The sequence below is a fragment of the Oncorhynchus masou genome, chromosome 22 (genome assembly GCF_036934945.1).
Source record: "Oncorhynchus masou masou isolate Uvic2021 chromosome 22, UVic_Omas_1.1, whole genome shotgun sequence".
Lineage (NCBI taxonomy): Eukaryota > Metazoa > Chordata > Actinopteri > Salmoniformes > Salmonidae > Oncorhynchus > Oncorhynchus masou.
In genome coordinates, this window is record NC_088233.1 from 34,419,866 (window position 1) to 34,441,144 (window position 21,279).

The following is a 21,279-nucleotide window of genomic DNA, read 5'->3' on the forward strand; positions in this document are numbered from 1 at the left end:
CATATGTAGGCTACTGTCTGTAGTCTTGATTAAGCTACCTTTTTGAGTTGCTTGCATAATGTTAAGAATTACAGCTGAATTTGATCAAACATGGCTGTGTTTTCTATAACTTGGTTTTTCTTAACATTCATCTACTTTGGAAAAGAAAAACAATAGTAAACTTGTGCTTATTTCTGGTGAATGTAGTTTATTATGCAAATCACAAAATTTTGTTTTTATTTTACAGTTTGAGTACTCAAATTAAAGTTTTCTTCCAAATGTAATGTCTTCATGACTTCGCTGCTCTTTAAGGAGACGTGGTCAAATCGAGGAACTTTCTGGAACTTTAGTTTCCATTCTTAATTGCTGCCCCCACAAAGATCATGTGAATTCCCTGAAATATAGGATATGTTTTATTTATTTAACCTTTATTTAGCCAGGTAAGACCCATTGAGATTAAAAACCTATTTTGCGAGGTTGACCTGGCAAGAAGGCCAAACAGATTTGGCTGCCCTACATTATTTGTAAACTGTAGGGGGTGTCTTCAAATAATATGTAGTATTTTTAGTGAGAGTTGATACTTGAGAATGGGTAATGGGACAAATAGCCTTTGAAGTCGACACTACTCCTTGGGTACACAGTCTTGACCTCAGCTTTTGCCATATTAATTGACCCTTTTGTGCACACAGATCAGCACAAACATTACATAGTCACAACATTTGTAGGAAATGCATTGTGAAAATATGAAATTCCCAGAAGTCTCCCGTTGAGGTGTAAACTGTTTTATAGAAAGTCTTGTTGAATTAGATCTTGAATAACAAAAGCATAATTCATAGCATGGCATAAAGTCAGTTGTCTGCCCACCACTCTGGCAAACAATATCATTGTTTTTCACGGATAAAAGCAAAAGCAAGAGGACAATGGTTTGCTATCTATCATTTGCGAAATAACTACAAGGAGGCTTTCATTGTGCATGGGAAATGGTGCTGGGTTGGCTTTGTTTGCTCGTGAAAGGACGTGCCCGTGCCAACCAATGAGAGGAGAGAATGAGTGCGGTAGTATGACGTGTAGATGCAAATCCCATCGATTTCAGCCTATTGCCTGACTCAACCAGCAAGTGTGTGTCTTCAGTCTTCATTCCTTGCCACGGAACGAACCTGTTTATTCTGCTGTCTGAATAAAACGGACGCGTGTTATTGTTTTGCTGGGGATTAAAGACACATTGCTTGAAATCAAATCGTACATTTTTCTTCCTCAACGCAAGACTGCGTAATTATAAATTTACTTTAATCTAATTAATTCATAACTACGCTATTTAGTATTCATTTTAAGACAACATGAAGACAAAATTTATCAACGGGGTGTCATCCTCCCCTTCTATGGCATTGGGTTTGTTGGTAACTGAAAACGCACTTGAGGTCCAGCCAGACACTGAGGATGAATGCAAGGAAATCATCCGGCCGGATGAGCCCGACCAGGACACGAAGCGCAAGGCGTATTTATGGTGCAAAGATTTTCTCCACGGTGCGTGGAAAACGGTGACAGAAGAGGATTTTCAAATCAGCATAATAAGGTAGATATGTTCTTTGAGGACATTCACCGTTATTTATCACTATTTATTTGTCATATAGCCTACTACACAGATAAACAGTTGCTGCGTTTGCAACTGCATATAGGCCACATTTTCTCGCCCTATAATTTAAATGAATGGTCATGATGGGGTTAATAAGCAGAGAATTTGATACTGGGTTACACCTAATGTTATTTCAAATTAAAATGGTAGCTTTGCCTATATGGGATTGTATTGTGTGTGTTTGTTTTCAAAGCATCACTTCTTATTTATGGGCTTTCTATCCTAGAATAAAACCGTAATGTAGGTCGCCACAGCCATTGGTCTAATGTGTACACGCTGGAGATAGGGAAATGTGAGGCTTTTATGAGCTTCATTTATTTTTTTGTGACGTTGTGACAGGGGTGGCCTCAGCAACAAGCTCTTCCTCTGCGCCCTACCCGACATCCAAACCAGTGTAGGTGATGAACCCCGCAACGTCCTCTTGCGTCTGTATGGAGCTATTCTACAGGTGTGTATGACAACAGACAATTCAATGTTGAGTGAGTCAGTCACATCTTACCTTTTTTCTCTTCAGTTTAATTAAAAACGTCCTGGTTCTGAATCTGAAAATGTAATCAATGTTCTTTAGGCTAAATGCGTTGCCTACCGAAAAGGTCCACTCTTGGACCCTTGAAAGTACAATTTTGATTTACTCAGATTTTCTGGTCATGCTTTAGAATATAATATAATGTGATAATATAAACGTTTAGGAAAATACATAGCTTACATGTATTCCCTGAGAGGTTCTGAACAGGCTGAAGGGGTCTTTGCTTTGCTGCTGGAATTTGGGGTTGGACAGAAGGGAAAGGAGATATATCTTCTTCCTCAAACATCTTTGAAAGGTCCTTTGGGGTAAATACCCACATGATGGCATGGTCTATGGTGGCTCAAGCTGTGTCTGTGTGTGTGTGTGTGTGTGTGTGTGTGTGTGTGTGTTTCTGTTGTTGTGGTGTGATGTACCACCATGGCTGTACATGCGTATGTTTTTTGCCGTAGGCCTTCCAAAAGGAGCGTGCCTTGAGCACACTTGTTTCCAGGTGATTCCACCATACCATACACGGTACAGTATGCGATCCCTGAAGTCTCAGTATTGTCCTCAACAAAGTTCACCCATATTGTTATGGAAGTCAGCTTGTGAATTGATGCACCTGTGAAGATATGGGGGGAATGTTTTTTTTTTTTACCTCTCCTATCTTTTTATTTTCATATTGGAAGTAAGTTGTTAAATACCATAGTGATACAAAGGAGAACTCCAGGTGTAAATTAATAGGAGCTCACCTGACAGCAATTAATATGTAAGGTGTTGCGCTGTATTTAAAAAAAAAACTTTATTTAACTCGGCAAGTCAGTTAAGAACAAAATCTTATTTTCAATGACGGCCTAGGAACAGTAACTGCCTGTTCTGGGGCAGAACGACAGATTTGTGCTTGTCAGCTCGGGGATTTGAACTTGCAACCTTTTGGTTACTAGTCCAACGCTCTAACCACTAGGCTACTCTACCACCCCATGATGATAATGATAACAACCAGTGATATATTTTAGTTTAGTGTGTGCATCATGAGCTACAGCCAAAGGACACAGGATGATATAATTCCTGATGATGTGTCAGTAGGTCCACACTACATTACTCATAGGTCACATGATGGCAGGCTAGTTAGGGCAACCCCAAGTTAATCTCCTGACTAAATTTAGATCACCAGAAAATCCAGGTCAAGATTCAGTCAAGCTGACAAAGAACTGGATGTTCATGTAGTTGGATGGGGATGACAAAAGCAACTGCTCTGCTCTAAAACAGTTCAGTGATAAATGATTGAAGTAACACTATGAAATAGAAAAGAAAAGTGACATGCCACATTTCTAGTAAGAAGTAATACACAATTTGGAACTGGAGGGCCCATTAATTAAACATTTACAATAAGCCAGGAGATGTAAAGCACCCACAACTATTGTAAGAATCGAATAGAATGGAATATTAATATCTATTCATTATAGACTCAAGTAGTTAGAGTTTTTTAATTGATAATACATGTGGTAAAGAGATCAATTGAACTTGACCAAAACAATGAAAATGCCATGGAAACGCATGGGGGAAAGAGCCCCGAATCTCCTCATTGCCCCCCAGCAAAATTAGCCTACATTTAGGCTATTGTTTATATGTCTATTTCACACTATTTTGAATAGTAATGCTTGTACTTCATTACAGTTAAAAATGACTGACTACCACCACCAAATTATGTATGCTAGTTATGCTACCAGCTTATACGAAAGGGAGTTAGCATTTTGCAGTCACCTCTTCTAAACCTGTAAAGCGACCACTTCTAAATGTTATGCAGCAAAACCAGACAAATATCCAAATCAGACTTTAGTTCCCACATTGTGGGCCTGTTATCACCAATCATGACATATTTGACGAATATCCACTTTGTTAGATCAGATTTGTTGAATGCGCGCCAATCCGGCGTATGAGTGGTTACATGGTTACATGCACACAATAATGTGATTATTGTGGATAGTCAGATTAATATCATAGTTCGATTAAACCGTTTACATGCTTTGCAAAATAACTATTTCCCTAATAATCCTGTTTACATGGACACGTGAAATCAGGCAACCTGGTGGCACTCGGATAAATGCAGAACATTGCCAATCAAAATCAACCTTCTTCCACAGCGACAGTTATCTTTGGGAAGAATATTTGATTCTGAGTTCGGACATGTAAAGTTTATATGTGAAAACGATTTCTAAGACGCACGTATACATTCAGTTGTTCTGAACTACAGAGGGAGGCTCGCTAAGCTGGAGCTAGCACATGCATAGATAAAATACACTGCTGTCTTATCAAATACCTCATTTAATTAATAACTCAGAAATTCGTTGAGTAACTGAGTTTCCTCAGAGGAGAAAATATTAAAAGTGCTAGTTCATAGATAGAACAACAATGTCAATATCTGCATTTTATGCCAAAGCATACAGTCAGTGCCAGCTGCCTTGATCAGGAGATAATAGATGCCTTTCAGAGAGAGAGAGCGAGAGCTTGTTTCTGTTTCTGCAACTTTAGTTTCTCAACAAGGAGGTTGTTAAAGGCACTGAGAGTTTTCCTATTGCCTCTTTCGCCTTCAGACTTGAGGACTATACTGTACTCTGTCATTGTCTCTTTGTGAGAATGCTATGTAGCATGATGTGTCTTTTGAGAAAATACATGTACTCATGGTTAGTTTCTTGCTTTTTCTTTCATTGATAGATGTCCTGTAATAAGGGGGAGCCCAGACAGTCAAACAAAGAAAATCTCTTTCAAGTAAGTAACTAATGGCAAAGGTGATTTACCCAGACTATTAGTTAGATTTGCTATCTGATTGTGAAAATGACCCCACAGCATGTGTCATTGTTCTGGCTTCGATACTATGTTTTTGTATACATTTTCTGGAGTTTGTGATCAAATTAGTCTGTATAGTTTAGCATCAAAGGTTTTAGTAATTGCCAATGGACTTAGTGATCACTTTGAAAAATGTCAATCCCAGTCCTTTCTCCCAACTGGATGGTGTAAAATGGTGTAAAAAAATAGCACTGTTGAGTCATCTCTTTGGATTGAGGTGACCTCTGTTAGTCAGTTGATGATAGCAAGATAAAAAGAGGGTAAACATTAATATTCATGATGTCATGGCGTAAATCTGCAATTACTATCTTTTGCATGAGAGTCACATAGAGTTTGATCCCATAGAGGCTAATCCTAGCTTGGCTAGCCAGTCTGTCCCCTCGTAAACCTCACTGCTCCTTAGCCTTCATTTGCATGTTTATGGCATTTTCCCTATATTGTCTTGAAACAAGTTCAAATTGACAACAAGATTGGCAATTAGGTTTTCAAAATACAGTTTGAGAACAACATGGCATACTTCACTATAGACTCTCACCTTTATATGATGACTAATTCCAGTAGTAGTGAACACACCACTCATAACCAATGTTCCCTCAACATTTTTTCAGCACTGAGCAAATTTGAGATCTGCTGAGGGCAAATTTGAACGTTGTGAAAATTCTGTGCAACACCCAGCGCACGTTTACTGTGAACACTGAGGCTGTACCTACTTTAAGTTACAGTTTTAACAGTGGCTAAGCAGGCTACTGTGGCTATTTGATCATAATGTAGGCCCAAACCATTATTACAGAGAGTCAGACAAATGATGCTACCCTCTGCCTATTGGCTACTTAGCTTATTCAAGCCTGTGTGAACATACAACACTGCCCCTTTAAGACAAAAAAAGCTCTTAAACTGACTTGCTTTTCAAAGATGGCTAGAAATGTAGCAATCACTCCCCTATAGCTGACTACAAATGATCTATAACTGGACTAATAACTCACTAACTACCAAAGGATATTAACAAAATGTGCACAAGTGGGTACATGCACCTCTCTTTAATCCCAAAACAAGCTTATCTACTCAGGACCGCTCATGCTGTAAATAGTCCAGTTCAAAGTAAATGTCATAGGACCATATATGGCAATGGTCTATTTGCATATAGACCTACTGCAGCTCTGATTGGTTATGCCGCACCGGTCTGTGTAGATAGTATGGGTAGTAACAGAATTCTACAAAATCTCTTGCATACTAAGTCTTGCATAGTTCATTTAGTTTCGGTATATTACATTGAAAGTGGCGAATATTGCGTTGATTCGATCACAATTTCCACAATAAAGGGAAAGGTTGATAGTGTTAACTAATGGGGAAAACTCTAGAAAGTCGAGTGAGGTTCAATCTTGTGCTTCTCTAGGTGGTCTGATATTTATTCTGCTTGAGCACAGTAATGAGGGAACATTGCTCATAACTGGAGCTTCAACTGGAAAATCCCCACAGCTGCTGTGCCATGGTCATGTGACCGTAGCCATGGTACACAGGGGGTAGAGGGAGGGGAAGTGATATTCAGGGGATGGTACTGTGACATTGAACCTACTGTTAATGTGTTTTTAGCAGAATTTTCAAATTAGCATTGCAACTATTCATGCTTCATTTATATTACAGAAGGTGAGAGCGTTGTGAAACTAAGGAGTTCATTCACACATTTGTCAACAATATTTTTTTTTAAGGTGGTGGAATATGATTAATCTTATTTTCAGTCAATCGAGGTACTCATTACCCATGGCTATGGTTACTACTGATTGAGTTCATTATTGCTATCTGTCTTGTTATCCACATGCACAGATATCCAGGTCAGAGCTACAGGGAAACAAATCTAAGGCTAGAAAAGTGACATGATTTTCCAAATACATTATTTTGTCAACATTATGAAACATGGACCTCAGTAGTGTTTTTGAGGAAGTGTGATTTCCTTCCATTTCTCAGGATAGTAGTGTTAACATTAGGACAGGCCACAGTGGACTATGGCATCCTGCTAAAAGGGACACTTCATTGTTTCCCTTCCTGTTTCACAAAATAAATGTAATCAAGTTTTTCAATTTACAAATCATATATTGAGTTGCAACAAAAATTCACTTTTTCTTTTTTCAATAATGAGGAAGGAGGAATGGAATGATGAACAATTTCACAACAATGTCGACAGACCAGTAGATAGCATTGCTGATTATTAACCTGAAAAGTAGGCTACTTAGCCAGTTTAATTTTACAACCTGTTAGGGTGCTGTTGACCAATAGGCCATAGAAATAGGTCATAGAAAGTTAAATAAAAGTAATTGGAAAACTGAGGCTGGCTGCTGACCCACTTTTAGAGGGACTTTCTGGACATAGAAATGCACTGAACACATAGACCTACATACAGGCTGCAAGGCCACGATGTGTGTCAGGATGATCATGATAACAGAGATAATACGTTGAGCAGATTTTCATTTGTCATTTATCAGCACTACATCTGTAAATGTGTCAATGTATATGAATACTTTGCAGAGTTTGGCTTAGTTTTTGGCTTAGTTTTTTTTTTAGGTCTGCCAAACTAAGGGTCATTATGGTTTCATATACGTATATTGTCTATGGTTGATGGGTCTCACCCCTTTTAAGGCAATACATCCACACAGTGGATATACTGTCCCTAAAGATGATCACAATATCTCTCTTTTGACTAGAGGGAAAGCTATCTTAGATGAGGACTATAGAATACCCCCATGTTGTCATTGATTATTGACTAATAATGTTTTTCCCATGTTTTCTATAGTCATATGAGGTCGGTCCACAGTGCATACAACAGGTCATAAGCAATGCACTACTATGATCTGTTATCCTCCTATCTGGTTTCCGACAGGAAGCGCCAAGCCACTTTGAAGTGCACCACTTAGCACATTCCTTGGCCAACTGTCAGAGTCCACAGGTCACTGCCAGCTCATAGCAGGTTACACTAGACCTAGATAAGGGCATTTGGATTGCACCCAGTGCTATGGGTTATTATTAGAGTTACTACTGTACAGTGTAACATTGGAAATAGTTATTAGTAATATTTTTTTATGTACTTTCATTAATAACTACACAGTAACAAGGACCCTGTATTTAGAAGTGCTAACATAGATGTATTTGTAAGTTAACATATTTTTTTGTGGGCCTATCTTTTGAATGCTAGCTATATCAGAGCTCTGGCCTCAGATAATTGCTCCTGACACCATTCTTCCTCCCCAGTAGAAAAGCCCAGGTGTCTTCTTCGGTTAAGCAGCCACAATTACCGATTGATGCTGTTGGCAGGCTCTGCCTCTCTCAGTACAATTGGCCCCTTGTTTTATCATTCTCATCATGTGGAACGCAACTCAATTCTCCCCTCTGGTCCAAATCTGCTTTTAAACCTACCACCATGACGGATGAAAATACCTGCCAATTCACTGACAGAGTTGGGAATGTAATTTGTTTAATTGAGGTAGCCATTTTATATTTTACAGTTAACATGCCTCAAAGATCTGGATCTGTGTATAGTTGATTTATCAATTGTGAATGCTAGATCCCTGGAAAAAAATACTCCCATCTCTTCCAGACAGCCGCAAGATCATGTGCTCATCATCAGCTTCCTCTGTCTAAGCTGTTCCTCATTTAATCCTATGGAATTGAATGAGTTTCTGTCCAACTGACCCCCAGCTGATGGTGGTAGTTGCGGACAGTTTCAGCTAACAATGGACCACAGTTTGGCTGCAGTCATCCAGCTCATCCTATTAATTGTCCTCACGTCCGGTTGCCATGAAAGCATTAACCAATGACTAAGTCATTTAACCTCATAATTTCTAAGGACGGGGTTGATTGAGCAAGGCAGCAGTGACTGACAATCACAAGGTTTAATAGAAGTCAACAACCACAACCTTCTCTCATTCAGCTATCTGTTTGTGTGCATGCTAATTCCTGTTCTCTGTGTCTGCAGGGTGCTGAGGCCATGGTGCTGGAGAGTGTGATGTTTGCCATTCTGGCTGAGCGGGAGCTTGGGCCCAAACTATTTGGCATCTTCCCTCAGGGCAGACTGGAGCAGTTTGTCCCAGTAAGTTACTCTATGTGGAGTGATAATCATTGAAAAAATCATTAATGACTATGTGATTGCATGCTTGCTTGTGTGCATGCGTGCGTATAGGTGTCTGGATCTTTGCATGTGTCTGTGTGTGTTTTGTTCAATGATGTGTGTTTAATTGATAGAAAAGGGAATACATGAACCATGCTAAATCTATTCCCTACTTAAAGTGGCAAAAATAGCTTGAAGTTCTGTAATTTAACATTTTGTGCTAGCGAGAGTATTATTGGTCAATTTAATACACGCCCACGTTGCCCAGGCATTCTCCCATAGCGAGAGTTCTCTTGCTAAATTCAACCCACGCCTAGGCTAGACAGTTTGAATTTAAATCGGTATAGACCATCAGAATAGTCATGTTCTATCTGAATCACAAGTTTTGCTTGTATGATGTACAGGTAACTGCCTAAATAAAATAAACACAAACCCACGTGCGCACACACACACACACACACACACACACCCTGTAAATCCCCTATGCTCCTTTGAGAGTCACTGAGATTTCTTCTTCTAGCCATGGTAGCAAAAATAATGGGCAACTGGGCATTTTATACATGACCCTAAGCATGATGGGATGTTAATTGTTTAATTAACTCAGTGACCACACCTGTGTAGAAGCACCTGCTTTCAATATACTTTGTATCCCTCATTTACTCAAGTGGGTAATGATTTACTTTGACTATCCATAACGTTTATTACACATCTATAGTTATTTCATGAATGTGTTATAACAGGTCCCAACCACATTATTAAAAGATAGTTAAATAAATCCATAGCATATCTATAGCTCACGCATGTCATGCTATGCAAGAGCTCATATTTAGGTATCTTAATAGATGCATCATTACAATGGCAGCATAGTCATCATTATTGCTGTTCTCAAAGTGTGCTTCTGCCATAAAAGTGTTAGTGAATATGCCAAAAGGCCAAGCTATGTTTAGAAAATTATGCGGATATACAGTACTAGTCAGAAGTTTGGACAAACATACTCATTCCAGGGTTTTTATTTATTTTTACTATTTTCTACAGTGTAGAGTAATAGTGAAGACATCAAAACTATGAAATAAAACATATGGAATCATGTAGTAACCAAAAAAAAGTGTTAAACAAAATTCAAGACCTTTGAAAGTTTCTTTAAGTGCAGTCACAAAAACCATCAAGCGCTATGATGAAACTGCCTCTCATGAGGACCGCCACAGGAAAGGAAGACCCAGAGTTACCTCTGCTGTGGAGGTTAAGTTCATTAGCGTTACCAGCCTCAGAAATTGCAGCCCAAAATAAATGCTTCAGAGTTCAAGTAACAGACACATCTCAACATCAATCAGGCCTTCATTGTCAAATTGCTGCAAAGAAACCACTACTAAAGGACACCAATAAGAGGAGACTTGCTTGGGCCAATAAACACAAGCAATGGACATTAGACCAGTGGAAATCTGTCCCTTGGTCTGATGAGTCCAAATTTGATATTTTTGTTTCCAACCGCTGTGTCTTTGTGAGACACAGAGTATGTGAACGGATGATCTCCGCATGTGTGGTTCCTACCGTGAAGCATGGAGGAAGAGGTGTGATGGTGTGAGGGTGCTTTGCTGGTGACACTGTCGGTGATTTATTTAGAATTCAAGGCACACTTTACCAGCATGGCTACCACCATATTCTGTAGCCATGCGCCATCCCATCTGGTTTGCGCTTAGTGGGACTATAATTGGATTTTCAACAGGACAATGACCCAAAACACACCTTCAGGCTGTGTAAGGGCTATTTGACCAAGGAGACTGATGGAGTGCTGCATCAGATGACCTGGCCTCCACAATCCCCCCGACCTCAACCCAATTGAGATGGTTTGGGATGAGTTGGACCGCAGAGTGAAGGAAAAGCAGCCAACAAGTGCTCTGCATATGTGGGAACTCCTTCAAGACTCTTGGAAAAGCATTCCAGGTAAATCTGGTTGAGATAATGCCAAGAGTGTGCAAAGCTGTCATCAAGGCAAAGGTTGGCTACTTGGGAAGAAGTTTTGATTCGTTTTGATTTGTTTAACACTTTTTTTGGTTACTACATGATTCCATCTGTGTTATTTCATAGTGTTCATGTCTTCACTATTATTCTACAACTTAGAAAATAGTAAAAATAAAGAAAACCCCTTGAATGAGTAGGTGTGTCCAAACTTTTGACTGGTAATGTATAGCCTGTGACCTACCTTCTTCCTCTTCTCACTGAGGTCAATGGTGCATGAAGATCCACACAGGGTTAATGAAATGGCCGGTATATTATTAATCATTTTTGAGAACAGCAGTGAAAATGAAACATTTGAGTTATTCACTAGTACTCAGAGACCAAGAATCCAGAGGTCAAGCGAGTGGCCTTTAAACATCTTCCTCTTTGATAAGATCTTAAACTGTCAGGTTGACAGTGAGCAAATTAGAGGGCCTAAGGGCATTGGAACTGGTTATACCCTCCATTATTTATGACAACACTGTCAGCAGTCTATTGGTAATGGTGTTTCTGCTTATTGTTGCATATAAAGCTGTCAGCGTGAGGGGAATGAAGACAACCTGTATTCAGCTAAGACTTGTAGACCTTACTTCCTTGACCTCTTTGTGTTAATAGAGTCGTAAACTGGACACGGATGAGCTGAGCATGCCTAGCATATCTGCTGAAATAGCTGAGAAGATGGCCAAGTTCCATGGTATGAGGATGCCTTTCAACAAGGAGCCCAAATGGCTGTTTGGAACTATTGACAAGTGAGTTGGTATCTTATTAGAAACTGTAAACCTTCGTTGCCTAACTTGACCTCACTGAACACTCCAAACAAACATTTGCTGTCACACATATCTCCTCTTACAAAATGGTTAGCTAGTTTGCTTTTGTTGGTTGATTCTCTAGTCACCTGGTTTGAGGATAACAGAGAGACAAATTATGTTTTCCTATGGCATTTGTAGAGTAAAACTACACATCAATAACAGTCTTGGTCAAACAAATTGCCCCTCTGATGTGTTTTATGAATGTCTTCTTTGCTTACACTTAAGGCATTTAAGTTGTTAAAGGGATTCGCTTATCAGAGTGACCTTCGTCGTGGTCTGAGGATAGTTTCAGGTAAATCACAAGGGAAAGGTTGCTTGTCAGCAAAATAATGTGTGATTTGTACGAGTGCTGTGCATCGAAGTGCATCGCTGTGAAAAAATAGTGATATCCGTCTTATCTATAAACTCTACAATGGCTTGTATCCCAGTGTTCCCATACATACAGTACCCTGACTGTCCTGATGTTTTCCCCCATCCACAGGTACCTGAACCAGGTGATGAGACTCACCTTCACCAGGGAGTCCCACATGCTCAAGTTTGCCCGTCTGATGAGCTGTAACCTGCCCCAGGAGATGGAGGATCTCAAGTAAGGCCCACATCACATCCACCCTGGTCCCTGCATAACGCACACAACAGTATTTAGACTAAGCACACATGAACGGACATGATTACATGTATATGCAGTAATTCAGTTATGTACTAGTCATATGGTGTTTTCCACTAAATTGGTGTGGAATCCAGTCAACAACAATAAACCAATAATTATATTAAAATATGGTTGAAATATGTTCTGGCATTTTGCATCCTGTTTTTGGGGGTAAACAGTGAATAGTGGACTTATATCTCCTGCTTTTTACCTGCTTAAATATGGCTTGTTTGTCTCTGTAGGTCTTTGCTGGACTCCAGTCATTCCCCTGTGGTTTTCTGCCACAATGACTGTCAAGAAGGTAAGGGGTCTGAAGGATTCTGCATGCTTTGTTTGGCTGGCACCTTGCCGACCCGGCTAGGCGAACCGAACGAGTGTGCTTGCGTACTCCCTTAAAAGACTGTCGCTTGAAAAACAAGGAAAAAGCGACAATAGTACTGTTTGTCCATATTGAGACTCTGTAGCCAGTATACACTTTCTGAAAACAGTCCGAAGGAATCTAAGATAACTCAAGAAACCTGTCATACATTTGTACATTTTTGCAGAGGAGATCTTAGTCACAGAATTTTTCATCTAAATAAGATGTTTGGTGAAGTATTTCTCAGGTGAATTTTTTTTATATGAAAACAAGTTGTCTATCGTTGAATGGCAACAAACACCTCATTGAAGAATCCCTACTGTTGACCAATGACTGACGAAGGGGTGTAGATTTTCGGCTTGCCTCGAGATAAAATGTTGTGTGGACAAACAGCCTAAAAAAACCTGGCCAAAGACCAAAACCAACAAAATGTTGTCATAATATATGCACTAACTATTCTGATCTGTTTCGGATGGGAAGTGTGTACACAGGAGTGTGTACACTGGCATAGCACACACACCCACAGGGGGGCCAACCCTATGACAGGAAATTAGCTTTAAAGCTGCTGAATTTTCTCTCAGCCTCATGGCAAAATGTGTAGAATAGTATGACATTAGCTATAAAGCTGCACATTTTTCTCTATGCCCCATGTTTTTGAGGGGGTTTGCCCTTGCTCCAACCTTACGGAGACCCCGTGAAACTGTGCTAGGCCACTGTTAGGCATAGTATTGCAGTTTGTATAAAGCTAGTGAAGAAAATCTTTGAAATCCCTTGCTAATGTGTTTTACTGTGTGTATGGTGTAATAATTATTCGCTCATCCTTTAGGAAATATCCTTCTACTCAGTGGTTGTGAAGGCACTGACAGACAGAAGCTCATGCTGATTGACTTTGAATACAGCAGCTACAACTACAGGTGTGTTCATGCTCAGGGCACTAGTCAGTGTATACTGTAATCATCTCCTTTACAACCGATTCAACGACTTTGGTCACAAATTGTAGTGAATGTACAACATTTTGGGTGTCTAAGAGCCAGTAAACATTGACCACACTGTACGATGTGGGAGGGCTGTGCCTATCCAAGGTGACACCGTCTCGGCAGATGGTAAATCATACCCCCTATGGCCGATCCATTGTGACATTCTTTCACCCTTCTGTGTCTGAATCTCTGGAATCAAGCAGACTGGGCTGGTGGAGCAAAGCCAGACAACCTGTTCAATCTAATCATCCAGCTAGCTTTATGCACAGAATCTAACAGTGGATTCCCAAAGCTCCCCTGACTGTTCTTCAACCATATTCCTTCACAGCTTCTGCCTCATGAAATATTCATAGGAACTCTAATGTAATGTCTGCTGCAACACAGCTATTGATGGAAGGAATTTACCCTGGTATTTTGTATGTCATGGTTTAAAGACAAGAATGTAGCCACAGATTCATTTAAAATCTCCAATATTTCAGCAGCAAGCTGTCTTCATCTGAGTTACATTTCAGAATCTAACTAAGCCATCCAGAAACTCCACACAATCTCTTACTGTATGTTTTCCTGTACCACAGCCTTTTTTGTAAAACATAGAAGGCTTGAGTGCCCTATTTCTCAGAAAGGACCTTCACTGTTATTGGCCTTGGCTCACAGCCAAGTTAGTTCCGTCAAAACAGCCCACCCCCGCAGTGCGAACCCTCAGGCTCCCTCGTAGTCATTGTACGTCCCCACATGTGCTCGTCACTCTCAAGACGGATCAGGTTTCACCTTCTCCAAGCGTTGATATTTCCAGCCGGACTTTTACATAAGTCCTTTGTATTGGTGTAGCCTTGACGGACCAGATGGGACTCATTCCCTCCCAAACCAAAGTTCTCTATGGTAGGGTAGAACAGGCACCATTAGGAAGCTTGTAACAGTTTTGACTTGAGGTTATTGATAGGGGTGCCAGGTAGGTTGTGCCTACCAGATAAAACATTGGTTTCTCCTTTTGGTTTGGAAGGGAATTAATCTGGTCCGTCAAGTCTACACCAATACAACGGACTTATGTAAAAGTCAGGATGGAAATAAACTTTTCATAAACCCTTAAAACATTGGAAAGAACTTAAAAACAACCATTCTTTTGCGTTGGTTGTATTACCAACATAAATGATTACACACAATAATATTTCACCTTTATTTAACCAGGTAGGCAAGTTGAGAACAAGTTCTCATTTACAATTGCGACCTGGCCAAGATAAAGCAAAGGAGTTTGACACATACAACGACACAGAGTTACACATGGAGTAAAACAAACATACAGTCAATAATACAGTATAAACAAGTCTATATACAATGTGAGCAAATGAGGTGAGATAAACAAAAAAAGGCCATGGTGGCAAAGTAAATACAATATAGCAAGTAAAACACTGGAATGGTAGATTTGCAGTGGAAGAATGTGCAAAGTAGAGATAAAAATAATGGGGTGCAAAGGAGCAAAATAAATCAAATAAATACAGTAGGGAAAGAGGTAGTTGTTTGGGCTAAATTATAGGTGGGCTATGTACAGGTGCAGTAATCTGCTCTGACAGTTGGTGCTTAAAGCTAGTGAGGGAGATAAGTGTTTCCAGTTTCAGAGATTTTTAAAAATAACACAATGAGTTCTGGTTCCTCCAGAAATGTCCTGTACCTCGGGCCTAAAAAGAGTCCAGCCCGGTAAAGGAGTTCAGGGAACTCAAGTGACCTTTGTCACGCAATGTTTGTCAGTTCATTCAAGTGTAGCGTAAACCCAGTATTAATCATACAATCAATATAACAATTATTTTACCACAGATCTTTAAAGCGTATCAACTCTTATTAAGTTCTCAACGAACTACATAAATCACAGTATACATCACATCAAAACAAATGAAATACCGTGTACAAAAAGGTTGTAGTCGGTCAGTCAGACAATCCAATCCGCTGAGCGGTGTAGTCCACGGACTCAAAGAGTGGATCCGATCCTGGGTAAAACTCTATTAGGCTACAAAACACACGGAATAGAGACGCTTCAGGACTGAGGGTTTACCACATCCTCATTCACGTCGTCTCCATCACAACCCCCACTTTTGCGCAGTTGGTGCTGGCTATTTAATTGGGAATTAAAGGGAAAGCGCCCTATTGGAAGGAGAAGAACTATTTAATTGGGAATTAAAGGGAAAGCGCCCTATTGGAAGGAGAAGCACTATTTAATTGGGAATTGAAGGGAAAGCGCCCTATTGGAAGGAGAAGCACTATTTAATTGGGAATTGAAGGGGATGCGCCCTATTGGAAGGAGAAGCACTATTTAATTGGGAATTGAAGGGGAAGCGCCCTATTGGAAGGAGAAGCACTGAGACGGTTCAGAAAAATTCAGGGCCGTCACAAGCTGTGTTCATACCAAAAAAAATGGTTATGTCACATGGACTTCTGTACACAATGAGAACAGTCCTTGGAGGCCCATGTCAAACTCACATCTTGTTTGTTTTCCCACTGTTTTCTTCCCAGTTGGTTTCCTTAGCAGCAGGTGTGGCTCGCTTGAAAGGGTTTGAACTGTACAGGTTTTCAGCACTAACCCATAATGCCGCAGCCAGGGGTAGAGAAATGTTAGGAAAGAGTTTATCCTCCAAGTTGTTCCTCTTGTCTGGTTTCCACAGCAGCAGCTGTGATTCCCTTCACAAAGAGCTACCCATTTTCGTTCCCTTTGTGAGAAATCATCTCATATTTCTCTTCCTTTGCTATGGTAACAGTTTACTGCAGCCCTAGTTTTCATTTGGGCATACAAGGAAAAGAGCCCAAACAATCCTAATCCTCAATCCATGTGGCAATGCAATGTACATGGCAAGAATGTTCAGTTCTGCAACATTGAAAATACGCTTATCAGGTGTAACTGACAGGACTGCTGACCTGGCAAATGTGATATCATTGTTAATGTTTTTTCTCTCCATATTTTGTGTTTTCAGGGGATTTGACATAGGAAACCACTTCTGTGAATGGATGTATGACTATACAAATGACAAGTTCCCATTTTTCCATGTCAACTCAAATAATTATCCCACTAAAGCCCAACAGGTGAGTAAGGATGACAGTATGAAGACTTTTTGTCCTCTGAATCTGAATGAGTGGCTCTCTAAGCAAAAGACAGCCAATAACATTGTGATGTTCCTCTTTTCAGCTACATTTCATTGGAAGCTACCTGTCAGAGACTGAGCAGGGATTTGAGAATCACAGCGCTGAAGACCAGATGAAACTCAAAGAGGAGCTGTTTGTGGAAGCCAACAGGTGAGCACCACGTTGAAATGGCCAAGGCTTTTTGCTGGAATGTGAATGAGGGGTGAAATTGCTCACGTGTCTCTGACACACCTTATGAGTCATCATGACACATGAGGACAAGTTGACTTACTGTTTTTTTTACAACTCTGAGGACACCTGTGGTTTAGTACTTAGAATGGCCTTCTGCTGAGAGAGCAGCAGTAAATCATAATAATAATGAACCCCTCAGACTGGGCCTCTTGGTTACTGTAAAATGCTCCCTGGGAAATAAAACTCTGCAATCAGTAGTGATGAAATAGCACATTTCCATGTGGCAGTTGCTATGGACCAATGGTTTTCTCAGTTCACCCATATGTATGTTTAATGGACCATACTGCCATTGTGCTCGTCCGCTGTTTTATTGAAACATTTGTCTGTTGGTAATTACACAGGTTTGCTCTGGCTTCGCACTTCTTCTGGGGTCTGTGGTCGATGATCCAGGCGAGAATCTCCACCATTGAGTTTGGGTACATGGTGAGTGTCCATTATCTGGTTGCCATTCCTTTGTTTTACACATTTATATGTGTGATATAAAAAACACAGCCATTCTCCCTCAAACAAAATAAATGAGAAGTGCATGTTGCATAAGACATGACATGGAAGCATACAATTTATTCCCAGACATTCAGAAAGCACTGTCAGTGTGTTCCTTGCTATGTTTGGTGTCATCGACTACTCTGAACTATACACAAATATTTTCCATGGTCAACCTGGTAAAGATTATCTCTGTTATATTTCCTTTCTTTGCTGAAATATATATAACTGACACACATACTGTGTGAGGCGGATTTTCATTTTGATTCCCTTTCTCTCTCTCTCTCTTTATCCATTGTCTGAAATCCATTCTGTGCAAATGTTCCAATATTTTTCTTTCCTTTGTCTGTCCACAGGAGTATGCCATGGCCAGGTTTGATGCATACTTTGAGCAGAAACGGAGCTTGGGGGTCTAAGCGAGGGACCACATACTGTAACAAGGAGGTGGAGGATGAATGGATTAACAGCGCTTAATTGAAAATAATGCAGACAAGCAATCAGGGTGTAGGACCATGCTTTAATGGTGAACCTGTGCTTTGGGAATGAAACGCTCGCTATAGTTGGTATCGCATGGACCAATGTGAAACCATGAATATCTGGTTTGGTGCCCCATGCATCGCTGCTCAGTGTTTGCACAATACTACGCTCCTTTATAACACACGCTCACAGGGTCAAGATTGTTCTTGGCCTGTCTTTTCTTCAAAGAACATCAGGAAGATTAAGACGGGGATAAAAATCTTCATTCTGAACGGAGGTGTAAGTTACATCCGCAGGAAGTCCATTCCTGTTTGGAAATGTTCTGGCGTAGCTCAAAAGAACAGAAGTCTCAATGAGCCTTAAAAATCCTTGCTTATTGAAAACCCAGTAATCTCTTATCTGTGACCCAACGGCAATAGTACATTTTCTGTGACATAAGAGCAAGGTTCAAAACATACGTCAAATAGCTCAACTCTCAGTTTCAATTGATTGTTAGTTTCTTTTGCATCCATGCTATACATGTCAGTTTTCCTTCATTCTTTATCAAAAATAATTCCTCTAAGATGATTTGCATATGGAAATATTTGGAGCCACCAATTAGATGAGTGTGTCTCTGGCTAACAGCATTCCCCACCTGCAGTACTGTAAATATAATCTGATAAATGTGACCTGAAAGACAGTGTACTCTTCGAAAAAAGGGTTCTTCAAAAGGTTCTCCTATGCGGACAGCTGAAAACCCCTTTTAAGGTTCTAGATAGCACCTTTTGTTCTAAGAGTGTAGTAATGATGACCTCACTACCCTACTCTGTACTTACAATAGCTGGGGATTGTGTAGAGTAAGAGTATCAGCTCTGAATAGGTAATTGAAATGGTATTGGTATTCAAACAGATATATTCATTATGAAAATGCAGGTCCTTCTACACCTGCATTGCTTGCTGTTTGGGGTTTTAGGCTGGGTTTCTGTACAGCACCTGGTGACATTAGCTGATGTAAGAAGGGCTTTATAAATACATTTGATTGATTGAATATATCACAGATAGTACATTGGATAAGTAAGGAAATGGCAAACAGCAACGCTCTCAGCTTTAACTCAAACAGACCAACAATAGAGATGCTTCCTGTGCTATTCAGCTGGAGTAAATAGTTGCAGATGAAGTTGTGAGAAGAACTGTAAATAAGTTGTGAAACAAATCCTCATGTAGAGGTCTTTAATGTGTATAATGATATATTTAGAATGTGTTTGGGGACTGGAAATATTTACTTTACTTTTTTTGTGTGAAAAATTCATAACCAAACTGTGACAATTAGTGCTGTTTTAATATGAATTTCTATTCTGTATTTCATCATTCTATTTGTTTTATGTAAACATGTTTATTTAATCTGGTTAATATAATATTGAAACAAATATGAGCCTTCACTTTGAAATTACAATGTTGCGTAGGCTACAATGTTAGTGGCACTTCAATCTCATTCACCAGACACTTCTTCCCAATGCTCATACTCTATTAGCCTGGGAGCGAGATGAGTGGCACTTTCCTGACCAGTTGCATTTTTAAGGATAACGTTTTAAATGTTTTCCTTAAATGGAATATGTATTTTTCTTAATAAGAAAGTTGTCTCTTTCCTTGTTGAAACACATCTCACTCCTGTTTTCTCAACACCTGCTATATCATTATTGTGTGATCAACTACATTCCATTTTCAGGTATATGTTGTGTATATTTGTATGTACATTACACCTCTCTTTCATGCTATATTATTAGTTTGAGATAATAAAATAAGAATTGATCCAAATGTATTCAAATGGAATTGTAATTGACAGTGTCACATACAGTTTTCTGAGTATATCCTTGCTGTATTTCATGTTTTGCCATTCAATACAGAGATCAAATAACATGTGATTGATTATCAAAACATGAGGGAAGAAGGAGCTCCTCTACATTACACTGAATATTATTGATTATGAATATTGTAATCTTATGGATAATTGAACTGAATGTCCAATTTGTATACGCTGTGAAAGGATCCCAACTACTCTATTTTGTGAGTGCAAATGTTTAGCCTGGCTTACCTATAAAGATAGCTATGCAGATATACACTAAAATAAGAAAATATGTACCGTATAAATTCTTCACTTGTAAATAGCAAGGGTCAAGTCATTTGAAAATGTACCACTATGGCAAGTTCATTATATACATTTACTGTACCTTCTACTGCTTTGCACAAGTACTACAATAAAGATAAAGAAATAAAATGTGTATTCTTGCAAATCAGTCTGTATAACTGAGGGGGAAATATGATTCACTGTGACATTGTAGCATAGATTTGCGCCAATCACATTGTTTAATCTCTGTCAAAAAAGACAAAGAAGGAGAGATAACATAAAAAATACTGTATACAGTATTTCCTATCATAACTGTTGTTCTGCGTTGTGTGTGGCCAGCACCAACATGGTCAATGATGTATGTTAATAAGTAGACAAAGTGCTGGATCAATGATAAGTGTATGAACAATTAGAGTTCCATTGGATGACTGGATAAGATGACTCAGAATGGGCTGACAGTCACATGTTATGTAATTCCTCGAAACCTTGCCTTCCTTCTACAAAAGCAGTTGTACATTCACTTCCAATGACACATCTTTCATCTTGTTGCGTTCATCAGTTTATGGCATACGCCACGTTGTCCTCGGCGATTATGTAACTACTGTGTTTTTTTTGTGGTCATGTCACCATCTCCTCTCCCCTTCTTTGGCTTTTTTGCACATTGATCTCTTTGAGGTGACAAATGGGGTTAAAGGTATTATATTCTCCAGGACACAGAGGTTTGACTAATGACACTGATAAAGACCTTGATCTACGTTCAACCAGTTCAAACTAACGTTACAAAGGAAACATTTCACAGAGCTGCCAGAATATCGGTGGGAGAATGGCTCTAATCTTCAGCTGGGAGCAGAATAAAAAAAACATTTGCTCCAGGTGGTCCTTGTTGTTTTAAAATACAACCCCTGCCTGTTGACCTTCGCTAACATGCCAGCACCACATCTGATCTGGCCTTGTCTTTTCTTGTTGACCCCATCATGGTCGCTAACATGCCAGCACCACATCTGATCTGGCCT

At 39.6% G+C, this 21,279-nt stretch overlaps 1 protein-coding gene across 2 annotated transcripts; it reads left to right on the top strand.

Moving 5' to 3' along the window:
* LOC135509373 (choline kinase alpha-like) lies at positions 1-20,420 on the top strand. Of its 2 annotated transcripts, XM_064929989.1 has the most exons (12): positions 1-1,552; positions 1,952-2,060; positions 4,833-4,886; positions 8,929-9,042; positions 11,671-11,804; positions 12,346-12,450; positions 12,753-12,811; positions 13,695-13,782; positions 16,803-16,911; positions 17,015-17,121; positions 17,544-17,625; positions 18,042-20,420. In XM_064929989.1, the coding sequence occupies exons 1-12, from the start codon at positions 1,317-1,319 to the stop codon at positions 18,099-18,101; spliced, it is 1,257 nt and encodes a 418-aa protein (XP_064786061.1). In that variant the 5' UTR covers positions 1-1,316; the 3' UTR covers positions 18,102-20,420. The 2 variants fall into 2 exon arrangements, with proteins under 2 accessions (XP_064786061.1, XP_064786062.1); XM_064929990.1 differs by lacking the exon at positions 4,833-4,886.
* The last annotated feature ends 859 nt before the right edge of the window (positions 20,421-21,279 follow it).

Excerpts from the sequence above, each read along its gene's own strand:
- LOC135509373 (XM_064929989.1), top strand. The coding sequence starts at position 1,317 with ATGAAGACAAAATTTATCAACGGGGTGTCATCCTCCCCTTCTATGGCA. Across the intron at positions 17,122-17,543 it reads CTGTTTGTGGAAGCCAACAG|GTTTGCTCTGGCTTCGCACT; the intron begins GTGAGCACCACG and ends GTAATTACACAG. Across the intron at positions 17,626-18,041 it reads CCATTGAGTTTGGGTACATG|GAGTATGCCATGGCCAGGTT; the intron begins GTGAGTGTCCAT and ends GTCTGTCCACAG.